Below are 23,228 nucleotides of genomic sequence, written 5' to 3' on the forward strand. Positions count from 1 at the left end.
ATAATAAAAAGTATAAAGGTTTTAATAATTGAACTTACATCATCAATAATTGCACAACTGTTATGTTCAACTCATGATTGTCCAATGCAATCTCCAACAAATCAGACATATGTACGTAAAATGGTACGTACATCAATGTCTCTGCCAAAAGCATTGTCATCACATGGAATCTGTATGGAGTTTGTACCTATAGTTGTAGCAACTTCCACCAATGCTACTTGATAAGTGTCTAATTTCAGTAATATTTCATATTAAAATATAGGCACTTATGAGGATTTATTGCTAATTTACATATAAAATAATCCCTAATTTATGAATTTATACCTTTTTACATTTTTTATGATCTTTATTTGAATAAGAGTATTTTATTCCCAAATTTGGTGTTAATTGCAGATTTCTAAGGAAGATTGGAGATTTGGATTAAAGATGAATGATTTGAGCTAAAAAGATAAAGATAGAAGGTCCCAGAATGGAAAAGATGCAAAGAAAGATTGGGCCTTTTTTTTATGTTTTATCATTTAGCCCATTAGCGCGACACAATAAACAACCTAACCCTAGAAAACTAGGATAAATAGAGGGCTAGAGGCTCAAACTTAGTGTGCTAGATTGAGAGGAAAACACCATAGAGTGAATTGTAACCCAATTGGGAGAATGGAAGGTGATAGAAGTATGCGAGGCTAATTCTACCCTTTGGGATTGGGAGTAATCTGCTCAAACTCTTATGTATTGAGGTGATATTTTATATATTAATATTCAGTTCTTGATTGATTATTGGTATTGTTGTTTTACTTTTAATTCTCCGTGACAAATTGAGAATCTTAAATCTGACCGGGAGGTATTTTTAGGGTTCGGACCTAAACAACAATACTTAACATATTTGAGTGCTAGGAATAGACTTGAAATGTTAATTGCTATTAAACGTCTGAGCTTCGTTCTAAGTTGTTCTTATAAGTATGCGAGGGATCGATAGTTAGGGAACATTCTTAAGGATTTTATATGCGAGGAATCGATATAAATGATTTTTATACGGGCATCAATTTCAATTAAAGAACTTAATATTAACATGCTAATCAAAATACATGAGAGTGAGAGAGATGAAACTTAATCCCAATTTTTCCAATTGAAGCAACTAATTCTTTGTTTGTTTTCTTATTGATCAGTGCCAACATAATCACTTCACACTCTTTTTTATTGTTCTGTTGTTATATTTACCGAATATTGTACTCGATGATTCACTGTTCTTTGTGGGATCGATATCCGTCCTTAGGGACAATTATTACTTCTGACAAACGCAGTGCACTTGCCGCAAAAAGTCATCACTACTACAGGGTCATTAGTGGACATTTTTTTCTCTATTCCACAGGCAATTTTGTCTTAGGTTTCTGGTACACATAAACAAACAAATAACTAAATTAGTTAATATATAACATATTTAATATGTAAGCATATTAGTGCAAAGATATTTTGTAGATTCTAATATAGATCTAATGAGATGTCTAGGCCAGGCAATGAAGGTATGTAGTGACTCTGCTACAATTTTCACCTCTGATGTCGGCACAGGAATTGCAACATTACCATAAAGGACCTTGTCCACTGTGACCTTTATCAAATGAGAAGGAAGAGGCACATTGTGGCCCCTTTATAAATCTTACCAAGGGCCACCAATCGGGAGGAAGAATCATAATTAACATATAACTCACATTGGCTAGTTGAGTTAAAGTCACCCCTAATGAATCAACAGCTGAATAACTCCCTTTAGTGTTAACTTTGTTAATAGGAGGCAGGTTATGTTGTACCATAGAAGGTGGTTACTACAAGAGTCCTAAAACTCCTTATTCACCCGCTTGTCAAACTCCTCCATTAAGCTTTCTTTGATCTCTTGAGTGACCTTATCCTTTATTTGTTTCCTTAATTCTAGCATATACTCTTGGCTAGGTTTATCGGAGGAATGGTCTTTGCATTGTGATGAGGGTTTAAAGTATGAGCGAATCCTCACACCATATCCAGCAACACGAACTTGGTAAGGGTGCTTAGGTCGCCTGATAGCAACAATAAGAATATCCTCTTTACCATGAGGATTAAAGTCTCTTGTGTTGTCTTTTCAACAAATGAAAACAAATTGTTATACTTCAACACATATATTGAATTAAAAATAACACAAACAAAACATTATTCTTACAATTCATTCTTCTATTTGTCGTGATTCCTCAAAAGACCATGTCTTGACACCTTTTAGATGGACATTCTTCCTTTTCTTATTGAGGGAAGGTGGGGATGGAGGGTTCAAAGAATCTACATTATTCCCTTCCTTAGTAGAAGCAGAATGTGCTTTAATCTTTTCTTGAACCAACTTTCAACTCTAACTTTTTATAACCACCATGGAAGAATAAGTGTGTGGTCTCATTATGTGTCTGGTTGGATTGTGCTTTCTTCCAAACACCTTATGAACATTCAAAATATAATAATACATGAATATGAAAATTATATCCAAATATTAGTTTGTCGAATCTGTACAAACTGCTACCAAGTCTCTTCATCAATGCTTACATATTTTGTACAAGGATATTCTCCTTTCCTTGCACCAAATATACAAGTTGTTCTCTTATTTGATTTAAACTAACAAAACTTCATAGTCATTAGATATATAGAACCTTCAATCTCAATGTTTCGACATTCAGAATATCATATTATTAAACCCTTCGCAAAAACAATTTTGATGGAACCTAATATGATTTCAAAACATTTAAATGATGAATTTTGTGAAAAATAAACAATAAAAATTCAATAACATAACAATAGGTATTATTAGTATTATTAATATTAGTAGTATTACTAGTATTATTAGTATTATTAATATTATAAGTATTATAAGTATTATTAGTATTATTAATATTACTAGTATTATTAGTATTCTTAGTATTATTAATATTATTAGTATTCTTAGTATTACTATTATTATTAATATTATTGTATCGACCAATCCTCGGTCATCGATTCCAGTGACTGACCTCAGGCATCGCACATCGGTGCCTAATAGTAAAGATGGGCCACGTAAGGTGGACCCCAGATACACATATCAGGGTGTTGGTCAATCTTCGGACATCAGACCTCAACGTTAGAGATCGACATCGGACCTCGCCAGAAGAGGGAAAGATTGGACATCGACGATCTAAATACTTATATTGGGCCACGTAAGGTGAGCACTAGAATTACACTAGTTACCAATTAAATCATCAGTGATGGGAAGAAGCCCTAAGGGACAAAGGATCCATGCATGTGGTGTGTATAGCGCATTCAGGCGTGACACGAGTAAATAGTATTTGGAAGCGCTAAGGCCCATTAGTGTTAGGGTTTCCAAGGGAAGCTGCATGCATGGCACATGAATACTTAGGGCACCTGCAGAACAGATGGTCCCAAAGATTAGGTGCACTAGTTGGTACCCAGGCGGCCATTCTGTTAGTCGTTGCACTCTAGTTAAGGAAAGTTCTATGTGCCAAATTACGCTAAGATTTTGTAATATCGGCGCAGGGACATTCTCCAAGGAACCCTAGATACAGGTAACAAAACAAAGCTAAATCCTAGTTTCAACCTATATAAAGGGTGCTAACCGCCCTAGCAAGGTGCACAGTTTCTAAGACTCAAACTATTTTACACACTTGGTGTTTCTTTTCCCTAGTACTGACTTGAGCATCGGAGTGCAAATGGCAGTCAAATGCGCCCTTTGTCTTTGCAGGTGAGAGATTCTTTGATCAAGGAAGTTCGATTCTCAGACGGGGATAGGAGGACCAAAGGTTGTCGTTCGAGTCAACCGGCAGGAACAATTATTATAGTATTGTTACTATTACTAGTATCAATATCATTAATATTATTAGTATTGCTACTATCATTTATATCATTAATATTATTAGTATTGTTACTATGATTTATATCATTAATATAATTAGTATTTTTTTTTTATCAGCAATGAATAAATAAAATTAAAGGGGATACTTCAGGGGTATCCCAACCCATATACAGTAACCAGAAGTGGACTTCACAAGCGCAACTCTCCTTTATGGTTGGAGCAGAACAACCTTAAAGTGAGATAACCCTACCCAAAAAATAACCAACATCGGCGACCACTGATTACACATATGGCGAACGGCGCTTCATCGATCGGCGATCCTGTTGACCTATGGAGAACGTCGCGTCACCAACCGGCGATCATGTTGATCTTTGCATACCTACGGCGACCACCGACTACTCAAGGGGAACGCCGCTTCAAGTAGCTACGGCGACTACCGACTACTCACATAAGGGAAACGCCGCTTCCTCGATCGGTGATCATATTGACCATCGCCGTTTTATATAACCGGTGATCATGTTGAGCGTTGCCATCTACGATCGCCGTCTGCAAGAAATAGAGAGCGCCCCTTCATCAACCGGCAATCATGTTGAAATCGCCGTTTCAATTAGTATTATTACTATCATTACTATCATTAATATTGTTAATATTGTTACTATCATTTATATCATTAATATTCTTAAAATCATTTATATCATTAGTATTATTAAATATTGTTAAAAGAATTTATATCATTAATATTATTAAATATTGTTAAAATCATTAATATGATTAAAGTTATTAAATATTGTTAATATTATTTGTATTATTAATATTATTAGTATTATTAGTATTATTAGTATTATTAGTATTATTAATATTATTAATATTATTAGTATTATTAATTATTGTTAATATTATTAATATTATTAAATACTGTAAATAATATTTCAATTTCCTATGACCTTCTTTTATATTTTTATTTTTATTTTTTTTTTATTTTAATTTGTTCATTGTTTTTAATTCCCATCAAGAACTATACGAATCCAAATCCATTTGAAAAAATTCGTTTGTAATGCTCACTTTACATATGCATCTGGATCTGTATGTAAAAATCGGTATGTAACACTTACTTTAATACGGATCTGGATCCGTATGTTAAAATCTGTATGTAATGCTCACTTTACATACGGATCTAGATCTGTATGTAAAAATCGGTTTGTAACACTTACTTTACATATGGATCTGGATCCGTATGTAAAAATTTGTGTTTAATGCTCACTTTACATACAGATCTGGATCCGTATGTAAAAATTTGTATGTCACTTTACATACGAATATGAATCTGTATGTAAAAATCGGTATGTGTTCCTGCCAGTTGACTCACTTCACCGGTTGACTCTAACGGCAGTCTTCAACCCTTCTATCTCTGCCTGAGAATCGTACTTTCTTGATCAAAGAATCTCTCACTTGCAAAGACAAAGGGGCGCCTTGACGGTCGTTTGCACTCCGACGTTCAAGTCAGCATAAGGGCAAAGAAACACTAAGTGTATAAAGTAGTTTCAGTCTTAGAAACTGTGTACCTTGCTAGGGTTCTTATTACCCTTTATATAGGTTGAAACTAGGGTTTACCTCTGTTTTGTTACCCGTGTCTAGGGTTCCTTGGAGAATGTCCCTACGTCGCTATTATGTAATCTTAGCGTAATCTGACACATAAGATTTCCCTTAACTGGAGTGCAACGACTAACAGAATGGTCGTCTAGGTACCAACTTGTGCACCAAATCTCTAGGGCCATTTGTTATGTGGGTGCCCTAAGTATTCACGTGTCATACATGCAGCTTCCCTTGGAAACCCTAACCCTAATTGGGCCTTAGAGCATCCATGGGCTATTTACTCGTGTCGCGCCTAAATGTGCTATACACACCACTTGCATGGATCCCTCGTGTCTTAGGGCTTCCTCTCATATCTGATGTTTTAACTGGTAACAAGTATAATTCTGGGGCACACCTTATGTGGTCCAATATAGGTGTCCAGACCACCGACGTCCGATCTCTCCCTCTGTCAATGTCTGAGGACTGGTCGGTACACAAGGCCCCCTCCCAGTCTCGAGTTGTAACTCGTTTCAGCGAAGAGACTATTGAGTGCTTAGGTGGCTAACAACAGTTTTTCAGGTGTAGGTGATAACCCAGTAAACCTCAACTACCTTGGGCCAATGTACGCCTTAATTAACTGATGGCAATATAATTGACAACCTTATCAACGTAATGCATTTGGAAAGTTTTATCGCTTTCCTTACACATCCTCCCCCGATATCAGGGGTGACCTGAGCACCTGACTCGAGGTCGATCTCTACACCAAGTCTGCCCTTAAATGGCATTTGGCAACTTAGAGTATCTGACTTTAGTGTTGGCTTACACACTAAGTCTACTCTTAACACCTTTGTGGTGCAACTCTACCCCCACAGGGTTATCTTTGCTGGATTAAGCAAAACAATCTTAATCATGGCTAGCTACGATTCTGGGCACCCGAGTTCAAAGTCTTATTGAGCTTGGGTCATTCCATCTGAATCACCCTACTGCTACCCAAAGGGAGATTTCATTGTGGTTCACTATGAACCTAACTGCTTCCTAAAGGGAGATTTTACTATGGTTCGCTATGAACCTTACTGTTTCTCGACCTTGGTGTATAACCTAAGGGAGAGGTTCACTTACTGTTCTCGACCTTGACATATGAAGGCAAGGGAGATGTCTTACTTGGAATTATACTATTATTGACCTTGACGTTCCCACGCAAGAGGGAGTGATGCAAATCAAGATGAAAAGGAGGCCAACATTCAAGAGCAAGAAGACCAAACTCATGGAGAAGCCCAAGCCTAAGCCCACTTCAATCAAAGAATCACTAGGAGCATGGCTAGATCATTGGGAAGAGATTGCCAAATGAAATCTCTCTTTGTAATATCTCTTGTATTGAATTGTAAATAGGATAGGATAGCTTTAGGGAAGTGCCTAAAAAGGAAAACAAAAGAAACTATGCATGTAAAAGCACTTTTAGTTACTAGTTACTTAGAAATGGCTAGGAAGGTCACCTTTTGGCCTAGTTAGACACCTTTTGTACATAGAAGGAACTAGAAGGAGTCTTTCCTTCCTTCCTTACCTAGAGGGTCGGTCATCTCCCACCTTATAAAAGGAGAGTCTTGCCTCATTGTAAAACAAGTTGAAAATTGAGTGTAATGAAATGCTAGTGAATTTTAGAGAAAGTTGTGAGCCTTGACTCTTCTTCTCTCTTTAGTCTCATCTTGTGAGCTCTTGGGACTCTCAAGTGGCGTGAAGATCCTCCCTTGGTCTACAACCACATAAGTCACTCTTTCCATCCTCCATTTTCTTCCTTTTTTGTGTTTCTTGCTTGTGTTTCCTATTTCATTCGGTGCAATCTGTTACTTGTTGGTTTCCCTTTCATTTTCTGCACTTTATTTCTCCTTTAATCAGTGCAGTTTGGTTGTTTCCTTGCTGTTCTTGGTTCGTCCCTTTTCGGTATCCAATTACATGTGATAATCTTGTTGTTTTCAAATTCATTTCCATGGGTTTTGTTGTTTAGCTCATTTCATTCGGTAGATCCTTTGTATGCTGCGTTAACTTGTTGTTCTTGTGATTCTTGAACTGTTCTTGAGTAGTTCTTGGGGTTTACTTGCTGTTTTAGAGTTACCCATTCATTCTATATCCATATCATGTTATTGGAATCATATCAGGGAGGCTCACTAAGAACCATACTATTCCAAGTCTTGGTGTTTCTAACCCAGGGGAGAGGTTCGCTTACTGACCTCATCCTTGGCGTATAGAGGCAGTGGAGGATTTAACTGGCGAACCATACTATTCAACATTGGCGTTCTCACTCAAGGGGGAGGTGTTCTCTATGAATCATTCTCTCCCAATCTCGAGGCTTCTAACCCAAGTGAACGGTTCGTAACTAACATCATCCTTGTTGTACAAAGTCAAGGGAGGATTTTAATAACTGGCCTCATCCTTGCTGTATGAAGTCAAGGGAGGATCTTAACAACTGACATCATCGTTGTTGTATGAAGTCAAGGGAGGATCTTAATAACTGACGTCATCCTTACTATATGAAGTCAAGGGAGGATCTTAATAGATGATCTCATCCTTGATGTATGAAGTCAAGGGACAGGTCTGAATAAATGACCGCGACCTTGCTATAAAAAGTCAAGGGACAGGTCTTTAACATTTGAACAATATTGTTCTCAACCTTGGTAAACTTGCGCAAGAGGGAGGTTCACCGAGGAACCATACTATTCCCAACCTCGGCGCATTACTTCAAGGGAGAGGTTCATTAACTGGCGAACCATATTATTCTTCGCCTTGGTGAACTCACACAAGAGGGGGTTCATTGGGGAACCAAACTACCTTCGCTCTTGGTGTATCACTTCAAGGGAGAGGTTCATTAACTGCACTGCACTCATATTTTTCAACTGAACAACTTGAAATTTTATTTGGGTGACCTCGTTAAAAAAAACCTGAAATAGAACTTGAGGCTTGGCGCGTTCCTCGTCTGAGGAGTGGCTCCATCGTCTTGAATTTCCAGCCGAAAGGTTTCGTTGCCCAACACTTCTATGAACCTGTATGGTATAAAAGTTTCCCTTTACCGTCGAGTTATGGTAGGACATAATCATTTGTGATTCTCGACACATGAGTTCTAGAAAATTTTTCTGAGTTGATCTTTATTGTATATTGTAGATAGTGAGTTCCCAAGAAAGAGAGGTGGGTCACCAATGGACGCGCTTAAATACCAAGTCTTTCCTCGCCAGAACTTTCCTATACATGTACTCTTACACTACTACGCTTTATATCCAGTAACAAGAATAACTACTCTTCTGCGAGAGATCGTGATCATGATAACAATATCACAACAGATTTAAATGATAATTAATCGTTCACGTCATCTTCAAAATAACATGATAACAAATTTACACACATCCGTTTATTTCCATAATAATATGACAACATATTTAAACAATAATAATTATATCTTTCATCTTCAGACTAATATCACCACAGACTCAAAAGATAATAATCATTTATCTTTGAAATAACATCACAACAGATAAAATATCTCCTTATCTTTTCTCCTCAGAATAATATGACAACAGACTTAACAAATAATAATCATTTATCTTTGGGAATAACATCACAGCAGATAAAAATATCTCTTTATCTTTTATCTCCAGAATAATATCACAACAGACAAAATATCTCTTTATCTTTTATCTCTAGAATAATATCACAACAGATAAAATATTTCTTTATCTTTTATCTCTAGAATAATATCACAACAGATAAAATAGCTCTTTATCTTTTATCTCTAGAATAATATCACAACAGATAAAATATCTCTTTATCTTTTATCTCTAGAATAATATCACAACAGATAAAATATCTCTTTATCTTTTATCTCTAAAATAATATCACAACAGATAAAATATCTCTTTATCTTTTATCTCTAGAGTAATATCACAACAGATAAAATATCTCTTTATCTTTTATCTCTAGAATAATATCACAACAGATAAAATATCTCTTTATCTTTTATCTCTAGAATAATATCACAACAAATAAAATATCTCTCTGTCTTTTATCTCTAAAATAATATCACAATAGATGCAACAAATAAAATATAATATCACAACAGATAAAATATCTATTTATCTTTCATCTTTGGAATAATATCGCAACAGATAAAATATTCATTTATCTTTTATCTTCATAATAATATCACAACAAATATAATATCACAACAGATAAAATATTCCTTTACCTTTTATCTTCATAATAATATCACAATATATAAAATATTTCTTTATATTTGTTACCTTTTATGGGTTGACCAACATCTGAGCCGAGCTCACAACTCACCTCTTGTGCCCAAACATCGAGATGACCTCCCCCAAACACTTGGGTCGAGCTGACGAGCTCTCCTGCATGCCCTCCGTCTTACCTGCCACTAGGTAATCATTTACTCATGGGGCGCCTATAATCGAGTGGCAATACAGACATCGAGCTAGGTTGACTTACCTATTGCTTAAACAAATCAATCTCACATAGCACCTATGCTTGTACTTATGCCAATCTAGGTCGACTTACCATATGCCAATTCAAATAAATCAATAAAGCTAAATTCCTCATCTTTCAAGAACAAACTTATCACACATCGTTCACAAAGAAAGCATTAGGCTAGAATATCTTAGCTGAAAATACAACCCGAGGCTTCCCACATTCCACGCTCGAGGAATGGCCTCAACTAGTCAGCCTTGGCTTCTTCGTTTACTCATTGGTGGACTCTCGTGGTCTCCATGATTTGCTGCAAGGTGGGGTTCTTGCTCCCTTCAGATCCCAGTGGACCATCCTCGTGTTCCTCATCATGTCAAAAAACTCAAACACAATTGTGGATAGGATCAGGTTTTACCGGGCCCCACGGTGGGTGCCAAATGTTCCTGCCGGTTGACTCGCTCACCGGTTGATTCTAACGGCAGCCTTCGACACTTCTATCTCCGCTTGAGAATCGTACTTTCTTGATCAAAGAATCTATCACCTGCAAAGGCAAAGGGGCGCCTTGACGACCGTTTGCACTCCGACGCTCAAGTCAGTATAAGGGCAAAGAAACACTAAGTGTATAAAGTAGTTTCAGTCTTAGAAATTGTGTACCTTGTTAGGGTTCTTAGCACCCTTTATATAGGTTGAAACTAGGGTTTACCTCTGTTCTATTACCCATGTATAGGGTTCCTTGGAGAATGTCCCTGCGCCGCTATTACGTAATCAGGCACATAAGATTTCCCTTAACTGGAGTGCAACGACTAACAGAATGGTCGCCTGGGTACCAACTTGTGCATCAAATCTCTAGGGTCATCTGTTATGTGGGTGCCCTAAGTATTCACGTGTCATACATGCAGCTTCCCTTGGAAACCCTAACCTTAATCAGGCCTTAGCGCCTCTAAGGGTTATTTACTCGTGTCGCACCTGAATGTGCTATACACACCACCTGCATGGATCCCTCGTGTCTTAGGGCTTCCTCTCATATCTGATGTTTTAACTGGTAACTAGTATAATTATGAGGTCCACCTTACGTGGCCCAATATAGGTATTCAGACCACCGATGTCTGATCTCTCCCTCTGTCGATGTCCGAGGACTGGTCGGTACAATATGTAACACTTACTTTACATACAGATCTAGATCCGTATGTAAAAATTTGTATATAATGCTCACTTTACATACGAATTTGGATCTGTATGTAAGGCTCACTTTACATACGGATCTGGATCCATATGTAAAAAATCGTATATAATGCTCACTTTACATACGGATCTGGATCTATATGTAAAAATCGGTATGTAACACTTACTTTACATACGGATCTGGGTTTGTATGTTAAAATTCGTATGTAATGCTCACTTTACATACGGATCTGGATCTGGATGTAAAAATTTGTATGTAATGTTCACTTTACTTACGGATCTGGATCTGGAGTTAAAAATCCATATGTAATGCTTACTTTACTTATGGATCTAAATCCCTATTTAAAAATCCGTATGTAACGCTCGCTTTACATATGAATCCAAATCGGTATGTAATGCTCACTTTACATACGGATCTGGATCCGTATGTAAAAATCCGTATGTAAATAGCAAATTTCTTGTCGTGTGGGACTAAGGTGTGTGTTTGGTAGGATTCCTACCATTTCGAACATGATGATCATCCTTTGCTGCAAGTTATTCTTGCAACGCTTTCATATTTGTCTGGTGTTGTTCTTTTAGGGACTCCATGTCTTTTTCCATCTTATCTTGCATTTGTGTGATGCCTTCTTCATGTCTTTTGCATATTCTTTTCATTTCTTTGAAGGAGAGCTTCAAGTTGGGCAGTCAATGTGTTGTTTTATGGAGAGTTCGTGTTGGTGCAATGTGTTTATTATTGTGGTGGTCTTAGGAGAAGTTTTACCCGAGCCCTACAGTGGGCATCAAATGTTCTTACCATAAATGGATTTGAAGAGTTATGAGGTGGAAAAGAGATGATTTTCTCGTAGACTGAGCATTTTCGTGTTGACCAATCATAAAGAGAGGAGGGACGTCTACCTGCAAAAAGATTATACAATGCTTAAGTTAGTAAGAAAGCTCAAATATGAATGTAGTAGTATATAGAGTAGAGTATGAATAATTAAGTTTATACTTCATCGGAAATGTTTATTTTTATAGACCCTTGATGACTTGGAAGATTAAAGGATTATTATAGTCGTTAGGGTTGTAAAAAGTATGTAGTATTTGATTATGATATGATATTAAATGCTTGATTAGTAAATTGATTGTGTTATAATGAATTGAGGTTGTACTTTTTCTTTATTCCGGGTAGGGATAATGTTCAAGCACATTAGCCATAATAAAATTCAAAGAAAACTAATCTAATTAGATTTGTTGTATCAAGACTATGATTTATTTATTATACTAAACTGATTATTTATTTTTTTATTATTTGATAAAGTTAGAATGTGTAAGATTTCCAACACATTATACGTAAAGGAGTAAGTTAAATAACATAATAAAAATATACTAACATATTGTTTTAAAATTTTTGACTAAGTACCATATCATTGGGTTCTTTTTGGTTGTTCTCATGTGATATGATTATTCATTAAACTTTCGCATTGAGTAATGTGAATAAGGGGAATATAGAGAGTTACTTTAAAGAATGAGTTGATTTGAATATTTTTAGTATAAATAATTTTTTTGGTTGCATGAAGGACTTGCTTAATTGGATATCTAAAAAGAGTTCGTAATTGTATATCTTAAAAGATTTTTTGCATTTGTTTTTGTTTAATTTGGTATGTTGAGCAATAAAATATTTTATTTAGGGGGTCTCGATTGGGAAACTATTGATGGAGTTTTTTTTATTATATACAACACAAAATAATAATATAGAATTTTTATTAATTGAATTATTTTTTATAATGAAGTTATGGAAGGTCACAAGATCCTTGTTTCTTTTCCCTATATGCTCTGCTTAATCAGAAACCATTAGGCCAAAGTTTATGTTGGATTGAAATTTACTACTTGCAGAGTTCTAGCAGCCGAGTGGCAAGAGAGGATCTAGTTAATATATTATAATAAAGGAAAAAATCTACAGTTAAAAAACATATACTTAACACCACATTATAATAATATTAAAAAATAAAAAATAAATTAAATATGATTAAAATATTATTTTATTAATGTGTAATTACGTGTTAACATATATCACCACTCTATAGTAAAGCATGTATTTGCAGTGTTCATTGTTGAATAAAATTCATTATATATCATGAATGAAAAATGAAATATGGATTGAAATTCAATTATCATGCTTTATTCTATTCCAGCCCCACCAATCCCTATCTACCCTTCCCATTATGGTGGGCGGCATATTATTGTCTGTATCTTCATAGGTGACTTAGGATATTGCAACCAGATCTCGCTCAAATCAATCTTGGCCATTAATGCTTGATCGGTGGCTTGCTAAATTCCTGGTAGGCCATCACCATAACATCCTAGAATGCCACAAATGTCCACTTTTTCTATTGTATATCCACAGAGTCGTGTTCAAAAAGCCTACAATTTATTTTAGAAAAAAGAGAAAAAATAGATAATATAAATAAATGTGATGGAAAGTAGAGAGAAAAATGAATTATAAAAATATAACAAATTTTAGTATGATTACAACCACTTTCTACAAATGCGCATTTACATTGACCTTAGCATTGTGGAGACCCCCCAAGACAACTGGGCAAACGATAGCCTTGTGTTTGGTACACTCAATGGAATGAACTATTAAAATATCTCAAAAATCTATATTTTAAAAGGTTCAACCTGTTTGAATTTTTGTTTAATCTAAGATTGAAGATATTTACCTAAGACAACATAAAGAAAAGTTGAAGATCGATTTATTCTAAGCCAACCACTAGCCATAATCGAATTGCAACCACAGAATTAAGTTATTTAATTGACTACTTGTCAATTTGCTATTACAGTAGTTGTTAAACACCGACCTCGTATGACAATAATTGCTCTTTTATTGTTGTTTTTTCGATCAGTTTTTTTGTCACTTCTTGTTTATAATGTCTTGAAATTAGTACTCTAATTGCTACAATCTGTTTTAATCACCTTTCACTGTCCAAAAATACCCCCTTGTTCTGTATCTTAAGGTGGCCAAAGAAAGGGTACGAAAGGTAAAGCCACCACCCATTACTATGTTACAATCACAAATCAGTCACGTGGATCCAAATAAAGTGATTGCGGTTGTAACTTTGTAACTTGGGATCATGGTATGGGGAGCATAGCTTCAAAGGAATCATCTCTCAGTTTCCTCAGGCTTTGACAGTCTATAGGATTTGCTAGTGGTGATTACAAATCGCAGGCATGTATATAACCTGTTCTTGTCTTCCTTTAACTTTTCTATTGCATATGTTATCATGAAAGAACTAGAACCAGTATATCACTGCACATACACATCATGTTTTTCTCATGAATAACTAGTAAAACTAAAAAACTGGTCTCTTTATAAGTTCTGTTTACGATGAGGTTTCTATTAGCATAAAAAACTAGGAGCTGTAAGTGTGTATAACCAGCAACAATGATTGGAATGCAGTTATCATGGTTCTTTTTCCATCTTTTGTGAATGGATTGGCGAAAACCGTGTCAATCAAGAAAGAGAAGAATTGTAAAGGGGAAGATGGAAGGAAAGCTGCAGAAGAATTGGCAAAGGAAGCAAGGAAGAATGAATTGTTATTGAGTTCATCTGGAGTTGTTAAGTCGACCAAGGCCGACAATTTGGTTTCTATGTTCACTAATAGGGGCCGGAAAGGAGTCAATCAGGATCGTCTTCTTGTTTGGGAGGTAAGACAACCACTTTTTTCAAGCCATTAGAAGTTATCTTAGTGTAAAAATTATCAAATGTTATACTTTGTTGGCTATGGATGATGCCAGGAATTTGGATGCCAACAAGACATTACATTCTGTGGAGTTTTTGATGGTCATGGCCCTTGGGGACACTTTGTAGCCAAAAGGGTCAAAAAACTAGTGCCAGCCATTTTGCTCTGCAACTGGCAGGAAAATCTGGCTGCAACATCCCTTGACCTGGATTTTAAGATGGAAGCAGACAAACATATACGTGGCTTGGACATGTGGAAGCACTCCTACATCAAGACTTATGCTGCTGTTGATCAGGATCTGAAGCAGCAAACCGAGTTCGATTCATTTCTTAGTGGCTCTACAGCATTGACAATTATCAAACAGGTTATCTATATTCATATCATATGCTATTTTCATGTTTTTATATATTTTATTTACTTGTCTGAAATCTCGAAATTTTTAAGAATTTTTCTCTAAATGTATTTTACCTGAATTCTTCTTTTTGAAGAAAAGAAAAGCAGAAAAAGAAAATAAGCCAAATGAATTGGGGTCCTGAACTTGTTTATAAATAGGTGGTATTCGTTATTCTGATTCTGCTGCCATATATGTATGATGCTATCGGGATCGTAATGAGGTTCCCCTTTTAATAAGGAAAAGAAAAAGGATAAAATCAACTATAGATGATCATCTTGGTCTATCCTAGTCTTTAATTAATAATGAAGGCATAGCATGTTGGGTTGATGGAAATAATTGCTTTTAGTTACTAAATTTTAGTGGCCAGATTTGGCTTTGAAGTGTGCTGAAAATGTTTGTCACTGTTGTTTCAGGGTGAATATCTTATTACAGCAAACATAGGTGATTCTAGGGCTGTCTTGGCAACCACTTCAGAAGATGGCATATTAACTCCATATCAGCTTACCACTGACTTCAAGCCAAATTTACCAGGTCAGATTTATCTCTTACACATTCACTACAATTTATTGTTTGTAAAATTCAATATAATATTTTATTTATCACGAATATTACATAAAATTATTTAAATTTAAATTAATCTAGAATTAAACATATGAACATTTATCAAAATCACACAAATTAATATTTTAATTTGTCTGGATCAAACACTGAGTGTTGTATTTGATGATTTCAGAGGAAGCTGAACGCATAACACAGTGTAGAGGGCAGGTATTTAGTTTGGAAGATGAACCAGAAGTGTACAGGGTGTGGAAGCCAAACGGTAAAACACCAGGACTAGCTATATCCAGAGCTTTTGGAGATCACTGCATGAAGGACTTTGGACTAATCTCTGTGCCAGATGTCACACACACAAAAATTACCAATAGGGATCACTTTGTCATATTGGCAACAGATGGGGTATGAGTCTTTTTATTTTGTGTTTATTGAGCTGCTTTGAGAGGAGCTTTTAATTTAACCAATTTTAAAAGGAAAAGCATTGAGAAAAAGATATATCACTTGAAGTTTTGAAGTAATTAATGACTTATATTTGGTGTCTCTCAGGTATGGGATGTTATATCCAATCAGGAGGCAGTGAATATTGTTTCTGCAACACCACATAAAGAGAAAGCAGCTCAAAGCCTGGTTAAATGTGCCATGCGTGAATGGAAGCGGAAGAGAAGTAGTATTGCTATGGATGACATGTCAGCTATTTGCCTCTTTTTTCACTCCTTCCCTTCCCATCAGCTCCCACCCATTAAAACTGTTGATTAAGGAGAATGTTATCATGTTGGTTAAACAGTTTGCAGCTTCCTTATTATACACATGAATACATGTAAACTTGTATATAAACTTGTCAACTAAAATAACACTAGTGGTTGTCTTAATAAGATCATTTCAATTTCAAGTCCCACATTTGGGAAGACTTATAGAATACTACTTCATGCATCATTTAAAAAAAAAAAATACACTTTCCTTAATAAGTTGTGTGCATAACTGAAAATCCAATCTATTACTAAAATTGGTGATTGTGGAAGGGGAAGATGGTAAGTTAATTGACACATATATAACAAATAGATTCTTTCTCGTCAACTTGTAGAGTAAAATTTAAATCTATGCAATATATAAGATAAAATATATCCAATATATAAGATAAAATTTACTTTTGAAAACTTTTATAGAAATAAAAAAGGAATTTCATAAGTAAAATGAACAAAATAAAAAGGAAAATTTTTCATATAATTTAAAATATTGATTTATGAATAATAAGTATAATAGTTAAATTATTTATAAATGAAATAATGATTTATGTAAATACTTGTTAAAACTAATAATTTATAAAAATATTTTTTTATGAAGAACTCTATTTCCTAACTTTTTATGGCTGTTTTTATTACAATAATTATTTTACTAATTATGTGTGTAATTAAAAATAAAATTTAAGTGTATAAATAAAAGAAAAATTAAAATTGACTTAGAATATTTTTTAATATAGAGTTTATTTTTACATTTTTTCATTTACATTTATTTAATCTTTATTTTATTTATAAATAAATAGCTGTTAGTATTAAATTTTAATTCAATACAAAACTAAATAATCACTTCTCTAAATAATTAATTTTTTACATTTTTAAATAATTAATATTTTAAATAAATATTTTTTAAATTATAATATTTTCTAAATAATTATTTCTTAGTATAATTAGTTTTCTAAATTATTATTTTAATCATATTTATTTTCTAAGATATTATTCTTCAATATAACTATCATTCTAAACTTTTATTTTTTTTAAATATATTTTTTTACAATTTTATTCAAAATATTTATTTTTCAAGAAAATAATTTTATTTTAACATTTTAAATTATTTTCCTTTATTTTTAAATAAAATAAATAAAACTTTGTTTAGAATTCAATTTCTTGAAAACTGGATTCTGAATTAGTTTTCTGGTAAATTTATACTCAATTAATTACATTCAAACTTCGGTTCCCAAAAATCAAATTCCAAACTTTTACAGTTAGATCTATGTTATTTTAGAGAGAATCATTAAATTTAATCTTGTTTTTGATACAGTACTTACATCTTAAAATCACAACATTCAAAACTCGGTTTTCTAGAAATCAAAATCTAAACTATCAAGAAATCATAAATATAAATTATTTTTTGAAAAAAAAAATAATTAATTATTATATTAACTAAATTAAAAAAATTATTTTAGAAACTAAAACTTTTTTTAATTATTAAATTAATTTATATTATTAATAAATAATTTTTAAATTGATATTTAATTAACTATTAAAGTTTTAACTATCAATTATTTATTCTAAATTTAGTAATTCTAATTTAATCAATATAATAATTAACTATTTTTATCTCAAAATTAATTTCTATTTAAAAAATCATTAAACTTAATCTCATTTTCCTTACAATACACGGGTCTTCAAATCACGTGGGGCATATGTAATTAAAAAACTTCACCTAATTTATTTTAAATGAAATTTAACCAAAATTCCCTTTAAATAACTAATATATAACAAATAGAAATTGCAAGAAAAAAAAACTTATTATTATTATTCTTAATATAACAAAAGTGACTTCACTTCTCCAGCACAACATCAGTGATGTCTTAACAATAATGTTGTATTTATAATTGTATTTAATATAATTTTGCTTGTTTGATATTTGAATCATCTTATTTATAAAAAATATATTGTATTTACTTTCTACTATAATTATAATATTTCATTTAAAATATTTTTATTTTATAATTTAGACTAAGATTGAAATCATTGCTATGTTTAGTTCCACAACTTTTTTTTTATAATTTAAATTTTTTAATATGTTTTTTTGTTAATTTGTTCTTATTCCAATTAATATAATAACTCGCACTCTAATAAATTTGGGAAAAAATTACAAAAAATAAATATTTATTATGTTTTATGTTAGATTCTTACACAGAGAAACTTGGGGAATTTGGCATTATTGAGTTATGAACAACCTTTTAAGACAATGAAAGAAAAAAAAATTATATTAATGATATTTCATATGCAAAGATCCTTAGTTCTTTTATGCATGTGATGATTTGCAGTTGTTCTATATAAGATATGTTGTATTTGTTACTAGATTCATGTTAAATATGGGTAAGTTCTTTAAGTAGATTATTTCTTTTTGTTTTGGAGACTTTTAGTTTACAGTAGAGTTAGACAACATGCTAAAACGCTATTGTATAGGGTTATGTTAACTCATATTACATTTTGGACACCAACAAATTTCTCATGAACTACGTGTTTAATGACATTGAACTACGTGTTTAATGACATTGTAATAAGCTTGAAGTTCTATCTACAACATGGATGACAATGGGGCATGTCCGTGCTCACATAGGTTTACTTCGTGTTGAAAGGATAGTTGGGTTTGGAAGGATGGGGAGGTCTTATCATATACGGTTAATTTTGCCTATAATAGTCTTAGGAGGGGATGAGAAGGGAAGAATGTCATCGTGTTTAAACAGCTTTGGAGATGTAAAGCCCTGCCTTCTGCACTTGTTACTGTCTGAAGGGTGTTGGAAAATAAGCTAGCTACTAGGATTAACTTGGAAAAGCGTGAGATTGCGGTTGAAAGTCCTTTGTGTAGTCTTTGTAGGGTGGAGGTGGAATCAAATAGCCATTTGTTTTTCGAGTGCAGATTTGTTTGGCTAGTGTGGAGTCGTTGTTTTGCATGGCTTGGAGTGCAGTTTGTGTCCCATAATGATCCACTGCTAAATTTTTCTCAGTTTAGATTGTGGAATGTGTCTGCTTCAACAAATGAGATGTGGGGAGTGATTTGGACTGCAGTGGTAAGGGAGTTGTGGAAGCATAGAAACAACGCAATCTTTAATGGGGGAGTTGTCAATGGTTTAAAAGTGGTTGCATTGGTTCAAGTGAAGGTTTGGTCTTGGATTACGTCCAAGTTTCTCTCTGGTTTGTTCTCCTTTTTCAAGTGGTGTCTCGAACCTTTGGTCTGTATGACGATGGTTTCTTGATATATCTTTTAGCTCAGGTGTTTGTTTTTAGGGTGTTTTGTAATCCTAGGCGTCCAGTGGTGCGAGTGTTAAGATGGAGTGTCTTAGGTCTTTTATTTTGTATAAGGGTTGGACCACCCCTAAAGTGGTTCACATTTATTTATTTTTTATTGCCGATAAAAAAAACCTCGTGTTGAAAATGCATGTTGATTTTATTGGTCCACGAACTTGCGGGGCAGACACACAAGAAATTTTTTTTTTAAATTAATAATATATAAATTTAGAATATCTTTTTATTAAGTTATTATTTCTTATTTAGATTAATTAGGTAAATGGTCTCATAGTATTATTCTCATGACACATGCATAATAAAATACAGGTAAAGAATATTATAATGATGTTCTGATTTTCAATGAAATTTAAATTTCAGTCGTGCTAATAAAATATTTCATTATATTTATATATACATTTTTTAAGTAATACATGTAGACACATAATTACTATTCAAATTTGAAAAAGAATATAAAATAATATATATATATAATATAATATTTAAATTTAATTATAAGAAAACCTAAGGTCTGACTACTACATTTAGAATTTGATGAGTATTGAAACCTAAACAATTTATGCATTTTATAAAGATAAAAAACACTATTAAATATTAAAACCATTATCGAATTTCATGAAAGTGTTATGAATTAGGGATTGAGGATAGTTTCTTCCTGCACCTCCATGCCTTTCTTCTTGCACCTCATACTTCAAAAAAATACTCAAATTAACCTTTGACATTTTTCATTGAATGTTTTTCCTTAAATTTTAGAATGTGGAATTCAAGGACTTCCCGAGTTATTGAATTTAGAAGTTAAAAATTGTGTTTCAGATTGTGAAATATTCCAGATTGCATAATCTAGAATACAAATTTGCATTACATATTATAAAATTTGGAATAGATAATTTTAGAAATTTTGAGAATATGAGGCTGCAAGAAGAAATTATAGGGGCGTAGAAAGAATTCTTTTTTAAAAAAAAATATGCAAGTTATGTTAGTCAGTCTGCCTTGCCTCACACAGACTGCGGGTTATGCAAGACAGACCTAAGCAAGTCAACAGGTTAAGATAGGCAGTCCATCTCGCAGTTTTTTTTCAGCAGGTCGTCCCACTTTGCCATCCCTATTCTACAAAAGGAGTAACTTTGTCAAACTTTGAAGTATAATATACTTTCATGGTGAAAATAGTGAACGAAGTCTTATGACTAAAAATGGAAGATCATGTTACTATCTATTATTGTCTATTGTGATAATAACAATGTTATATAGTTGTCCAAGAACAAAGTTTACCATAAAAGAACTAAATACATTGACACCAAGTTGCATTTCATAAGAGAGAAGATTATTCAAGGGTTTGTGAAGGTGATGAAAGACACAACAGATCATAATCTCTCTTATCTAAATACGAAAGTTCTGTTAGACAACAAGTTCTTTCATTGTTTGAATTTGATATAGCTGATTGATGATTAAAAATGTAATGCGCTTAGTAGCATGTAGTGATTCTTGCTCAGAAGATATGTGTTCAACCAATGTGAAGATTTGTGAGAATCGGTTCAATAAAATCTTGTTAGGTTCGTAATTCGTTTAATTGCTTCTAAATGTTTGGTGGTTGAGATTGCCTTGTGGTTTAAGTGCATATGCATTAACTAATATGTTTGACTTTATCCGTGGGTTTATCTTTTTTATAAGAATGTTATATGGTAGACATTAACTTCCTCTTCGACTAGTATAATCTGAAAATTTTGCCTAAATGGCATTACAAACTCAGTAATGAAAACAATATTCACATGTCTTATGCACCAAATTGTGTGTGATTTACAAAAATTAATACAAATATGAGCATGATCATTTGGTCAACTGAAATTTGTTGTTTAATATAACTGGAAATTTGTTACTTTAGCGAGTTTATTGGGAGAGAAACTTCTAATTATAATTATTCTTGTCGGTTGACCTGGTCGCCAGTAGACCTCTACAGGCGAGCTCGAACTCCATCTGCCTCGTGGTGGAACTCGTGTTTTCCTTAATGTCTGGATGTTGTTCCTATTGAGACAGAGGGCACCCTAACGGCCGATCGTACGACGATCAAGTCAGTACATGGCTATAATAAACAAGAAGTATCTAATTTAATGCTTAGTAAAGTGTTAGCCAAGCGTTAGAAACAACGTACCGTAACCAGGGATCTTGAGTCCCTTTTATAGAGTGCCGCTAGGTTACCTCTTGCGGTAACCACCTTCCCTCACGAGAATCCTATCTCTAGTGAGAGTATATTCAATAAAGAGAATTTTGTTACAGTGTGCGTAATCTTAACAACATAGCTGTGTAGAATTCTATCTCCTTGGAGTGCAACAAACCCTAACAGAATAACCACTTGGGCACCAACGAAGGCAACCACTCCCGGGGTCCAATATGTTTTCAAGTACTTTTACATGCCCTTTCATATCACTATACCATGCATGTGCCACTACTTATCATGCATGTGTTCTCACGTAACTTGCCAACTGCTCTATCAAACCCTAGCGCACTTTGGGCTTGGGCTTGGGCTGACAGAGACCATTTTACTCATGCTAGACCCAAATGTACTAAGTGCACCCTAGGTTCATTAACATATGTTTTACTGAACCACCAGACCTTATACACGAATAATTATACCAAATGCACGAATGGGGGTTATTATGCAAATACTTGAGTCCAAACGCGTGGCCCATCATCCTGGCCCAATAGCCGAGCTGAGCTTCCTGACACAAGCACCGAGGTTTTCTCTACAAGTTATGGTCCACTACAGTAATATTTGTTTGGTAATGAATTTTTTCGTGGACAGAAATTAAAGTTCATTAGTATTTCAATTGAATCATATTTCAATTGATTATTACTTATTTTTTCTTTGTTTATCTTCTAACCAATTTTTTTCACAAGACATAACACATATTTTTTACCATATGCTACAAGAAAATCATTAAATAGAAAGTAACTTTAAAGACCAAAATAATTAGTTAATATATTGACTAAATTAGAGACTATTTCATAAAGTAAAAAAATTATTGGTATCTAAAGTAGTTTCTAAATTGATATCTAACCATTAACTACCAAGATTTTAACTATAACTACTTTATATTCTAAATTAGTAATTTAAAATATAAAGTAGTTAGTAGCAAAAATCTTAATAGTTAATTTAGATACTATTTTATAAATTTTTATTAATAGAAATCACTTTAAATACTAATGATTTCTTAGTCTCTAAAATAATATATAATTTAGTTAAATTTTGGTGACTAATTATTTTTTATCTCTAAATTTAGTTGTTATTTAATAACTTTTTAGTGATATTTTATAAACCAATTATTATTATTATTATTTATTTATTTGATAATATTACATAGAGATGATTTTTTTTCTTAGTTACTATGATGATGACTATGATACGTTTTATCTCTAAATTTTAATTATTTTTTAATTAACTAATGTTATAA

At 33.3% G+C, this 23,228-nt stretch overlaps 1 protein-coding gene across 1 annotated transcript; it reads left to right on the forward strand.

Annotated features, from left to right (window-relative positions):
• Window positions 1-13,613: 13,613 nt before the first annotated feature.
• On the forward strand, window positions 13,614-16,613 carry LOC137806973 (Protein phosphatase 2C family protein). Its single transcript, XM_068607376.2, has 6 exons — window positions 13,614-14,267; window positions 14,499-14,746; window positions 14,837-15,145; window positions 15,589-15,706; window positions 15,909-16,132; window positions 16,277-16,613. Exons 2-6 carry the CDS (start codon window positions 14,504-14,506, stop codon window positions 16,484-16,486), a joined length of 1,104 nt encoding a protein of 367 aa, XP_068463477.1. The 5' UTR covers window positions 13,614-14,267; window positions 14,499-14,503; the 3' UTR covers window positions 16,487-16,613.
• The last annotated feature ends 6,615 nt before the right edge of the window (window positions 16,614-23,228 follow it).

Source organism: Phaseolus vulgaris, chromosome 3 (genome assembly GCF_051622355.1).
Source record: "Phaseolus vulgaris cultivar YP4 chromosome 3, ASM5162235v1, whole genome shotgun sequence".
NCBI classification, from domain to species: domain Eukaryota; kingdom Viridiplantae; phylum Streptophyta; class Magnoliopsida; order Fabales; family Fabaceae; genus Phaseolus; species Phaseolus vulgaris.